This window comes from Microtus ochrogaster, chromosome 6 (assembly GCF_000317375.1).
Source record: "Microtus ochrogaster isolate Prairie Vole_2 chromosome 6, MicOch1.0, whole genome shotgun sequence".
NCBI classification, from domain to species: Eukaryota; Metazoa; Chordata; class Mammalia; order Rodentia; family Cricetidae; genus Microtus; species Microtus ochrogaster.
The window spans coordinates 60381903-60386136 of NC_022013.1; the positions used below are offsets into that span (position 1 = coordinate 60381903).

General features: G+C 38.1%; 1 protein-coding gene across 1 annotated transcript in view; it reads right to left on the minus strand.

The window, feature by feature from the left end:
- Parg (poly(ADP-ribose) glycohydrolase) overlaps positions 1 to 4234 on the minus strand; it is a 103488-nt gene that overhangs the window by 84998 nt on the left and 14256 nt on the right. The window contains exons 4-5 of the mRNA XM_026779985.1: positions 2969 to 3091; positions 2763 to 2846 (exon numbers count right to left, since the gene is read on the minus strand). Coding sequence (XP_026635786.1) covers positions 2763 to 2846; positions 2969 to 3091 — 207 coding nt within the window. The remainder of the gene's footprint in view (positions 1 to 2762; positions 2847 to 2968; positions 3092 to 4234) is intronic.

Genomic DNA, 4234 nt, shown 5'->3' on the forward strand with positions numbered 1-4234 from the left:
GCCCTCTTCTGGACTTCAGGCATACACACAAGACAGAATATTGTATACATAATACATAAATAAATATTAAAAAAAAGAATTATTTCCAGTCTTTGGTATCTGGTTTCAACGTGTTATATGATATGGTAAATAGCAATGTCTACAAACAAATAGACAAATGATGCAGGCATATACTTTATCACATAGGTGAATCTCAAAATTCATTTAAATCAAATACTGCAGCACACATACTATGAGGCTCCTCGCGTGTGAATTGTACACCAATCTATAGTGGAAAAAAGGGCAAACTACTTGAGGTCAGAGCAGAAGGCGAAGGCAATGATAAAGGGGCAAGGAGAATCTTTGGGTATGACAGAAATGGGAAGTATCTTGACTGGTAGAGACATCAACAGTAGATACAAACGTCACAATTGATCAAATTCAACACATCAAAAGAATGTGCTTTTAATGATTCCTCAAAGTTGATAAAGAAAAACATATTAAAAAGTGTTTATTTTCTAATTCCTTCAACAACTTTTATAATTAAATTAACTCCAGTAACATTATTGCATGACATCTGTGGAAGATTGGTTCAAGCCTCCTTCAGGATAACAAAATCTGAGTATTCTCAACTCTCTTACATAAGCGGCATAGTATTTGCATATAATTAGGCACACTCTCCTTTACATTTGGTTTCTTTACAATCGATAAATCAGTGTAAATGCTATTTAGATAGGCATATTCTGTTGTTTAAGATCTAACTATAAGAAAAAAAAAACTGAGCATGTTTAATTATACCCACAATTTTCTCTTCTTTCTTTTTTATTGAAGCAGGGTCTCACACTGTGATTCAGGCTTGCCTGGAAATCATTTTGTAGCTCATGCTAGTTTCAAACATCACAGCAAATTTCATATCACACTTGAGTGCTGGGACTAGAGCCACAAAGAGTGGTGCCATGCCTGACTTATAGATTCATTATTTTCAAACCACAGCTGGAAAAGCATCCAAATGGATTTACTTTTACTCTATCTAGTCTTCAACCCTCAAAGTATCTCCATGAGTTCTTCACTAGAAGGGCTGGGGGCTAGTTTGCAGTTAGCCGTCAACTACTCTAGTTCATTTTAGCTCACAATCATAAACATAAGGACCTATCTGCACAAATTATCCAGCACGCTACTAACAGAAATAGTACTGAGGATACTGTTTCTCTTTTAAACTTTGAATATCTGGGGCTGGAGAGATGGCTCAGTGGTTAAGAGCATTGCCTGCTCTTCCAAAGGTCCTGAGTTCGATTCCCGGCAACCACATGGTGGCTCACAACCATCTGTAATGAGGTCTGATGCCCTCTTCTGACCTGCAGGCACACACGCAGACAGAATATTGTATACATAATAAATAAATATTTAAAAAAAACCCAAAAAACAAAAAACTTTGAATATCTGAACTCTCCAAATCTACTATTGAATGAATAAATAGCAAAAAGATTGTAACAACCACAAGGCTTACTCTTTACTTCTTCCTTTGTTATCATTCTCTGAACAAAGAAATTAAAGCAGATATAAGAAATTCTGACAGATTACCTTGTTCTGTTGCTAAGATAAACTAAAGGGAATACCACATTAAAGCAATTACCCCTTCCTAGAGTAATCAAGGTGCACCAAAACTGCTGAAAAGACAAGCAGACTAATTCAGAATGCTCTGATAATTGTGTAAAGAAAAAATATGAAAATTCTAAAAACTAGGCCTATCAGAAGGACAAAAGAACCTAACACAGTGTTTTCAAATAGCACTCAAGCAGTGTCCTCAGAAAGTGTTTGTAAGGTGGGACACGTTTTTAATCCCAGCACCCGGGAGGCAGAGGGGGTGGATCTCTGCGAGTTCCAGGACAGCCAAGGCTATTACATAGAAAAACCCCCGTCTAGAAAAACAAACGAACCAAAAGAAAAAAGAAAAAAAAAAAAGCTTTTTGAAAGGGAAAAAATGTTAAAAATACATACTTGTACACATATCAATGCTTTTTATATAAAGAAAATAGGAAGAAAACCCACAGAACGCTTAACAAGCTTAAATTAATTTGATAGAAAACAAGAAACCCAAGAGTGTCCCTAACAAATCAGGACTCTGAAAGGAAATGAATAACACCATTTTTACAAAGCACAGGCACCTTTGCCACAATTCATATAAGCTTTATGCTTTTTTGGCTATTTTTCTAACAAAACATGCATGTTCATGCCTACTGTAGATATTAGGGGAAAAAAAATCTAATGATTATCCTAGGCTCTTAAATAAAAAATTAAATTACTGCTCATATGTAAAACTAATAAATAATTAAACTCCTAAAGTAATAATGGCAATAAAAATAGAATATTTGATGTATATTTTAATCATTGGCAGGTACAGTTTTCCTTTAGGCAAAAGTGCTGAGGTCATAATTCTTTCTTGATTTCCTATTAAATACATAGTAATAGCATGATAATTTTAAAACAAACAAAAAGAGGCTTAAGCGGAGGGAAATTGGACAGAGAATCAAGAAACTGAAGTCTTATTGCTGGTTTACCAAATTATCCTATGCAGCTCTAGGCAAGTCGTTTACAATCCCAACTCTGCTACTCTATTACTATTACTATGGAAACCAAGAATTCTACCAAGCCTTCCTAAGTGACAGGAAACAAACACTGCATATGAAGACTGCTGTCATCTGGGTCTAGGCCATTATGATCGAAAACTGTCTGAGAGATAAATTAAAGAGCTATGCAGGAGACAGGACTGGAAGAGAACGTACCTTCAGGTTCTGGGGTCGTGTGAATTTGTTGAGAAGTGCAGTCTGAATGAGCTCCCACCGGCTCCCTGCAGTTCTCTCACCATTCTTAAAGAAGAAGAAAATAGGCAAGATCAAAGCATTTGGAGCTGTTCTGCACCACAATCCAAAAGCCAAAAAAATGCTAAACCTTGGCCCTGAGACTAAAACACTTCTGTTTTCATATTTACCTCATCTTCCACAGGGTACAGGTTTTGCTCAGAACAAGGCATTTTAACATGCTTATTATCCCACAAATCTTTATAATGTGTTGGAAAAGGTTTCGGGATGTCTCCTGCTCGCAGGAGGTCTACCTGAAATACAGAGTAAATAGGAAAACCGTAAGTACATAGAAACTAAGCTCTGTCTACAAAGCAGCCTAAATAAATGCTGCAGTGAGACCAGTTTCCAGGACGCCACAGTCCCTCTTAAACTGCCACCACACCTCACCTCTCACAATCACCGAGTCCTGAGAAGTTTTAGCACACTCCTAGACCCTGACACGCCCACACTTCCTATCTCCCTCCTCCCACTCCAGCAGCTCCAGATAATGACTCCCTCGAAAACCCTCCTCCATCTTTGAAAATAGCCGGAGTTTTAGAGTCTTTGCTCAAGTTCTCACCAAAATGCCATTTATTTGAGACAAGTCAGAAACCTAAGTCCAGAAGCAGCAAATTCTTCCATATCAAATGTTTGCATATATACTATCTTCTCTCTTTTAATACAGTGAATAGCAGTTATCATCTTCTTACTTTTGCTTTATCAATTTAAACCTGAATTCCCATCTTTATTTTCCTCACCACCGTGAAGTCTTTAGGCACTTTTAAGTAAGAAGTTAATATAGTTCTTTATTAAACCACTATCATACTGGACAACACTTGTTTGGTTTTTTTCTTGGTGTGTGTTTGTTTCTTAGTGTTCATAAGAGGACAGATTGCATGTGCAGGAATGTGCACATGCATGTAAAGGCCAGAGGCCATAGGTCAATATTAGGTGTCTTCCTGTCACTATGCACTTTACTTAAACACTAGTAATCACTATTGTGTGTGGGGGTGAGTGTGTATGTATGATACATGTATGTGGGCACATATGTGCCACAAGTGGGTATAGAGAGCAGGAAACCTTACTTACATTGGTTTTGGGGATCAAAGGCAGGTTGTCAGGCTTGCGCAGCCCACTGAGCCATCTACCTGAATTCAGTCTCTTACTGAACCTGGAGCTGACTGATTTGGCTAGAATGGTTGCCTGGCCAGTTAACCCCAAGAATCCTCCTGTTTCCACTACTCCGTCCCCACTGATAGGATTACAGGTAAGCACTGTCACACCAAACTTTGCTTTTTTAAGATTCAATTTTCATCTCTGGCGGTGGTGGCGCACGCCTTTAATCCCAGCACTCGGGAGGCAGAGGCAGGCGGATCTCTGTGAGTTCAAGACCAGCCTGGTCTACAGAGCTAGTT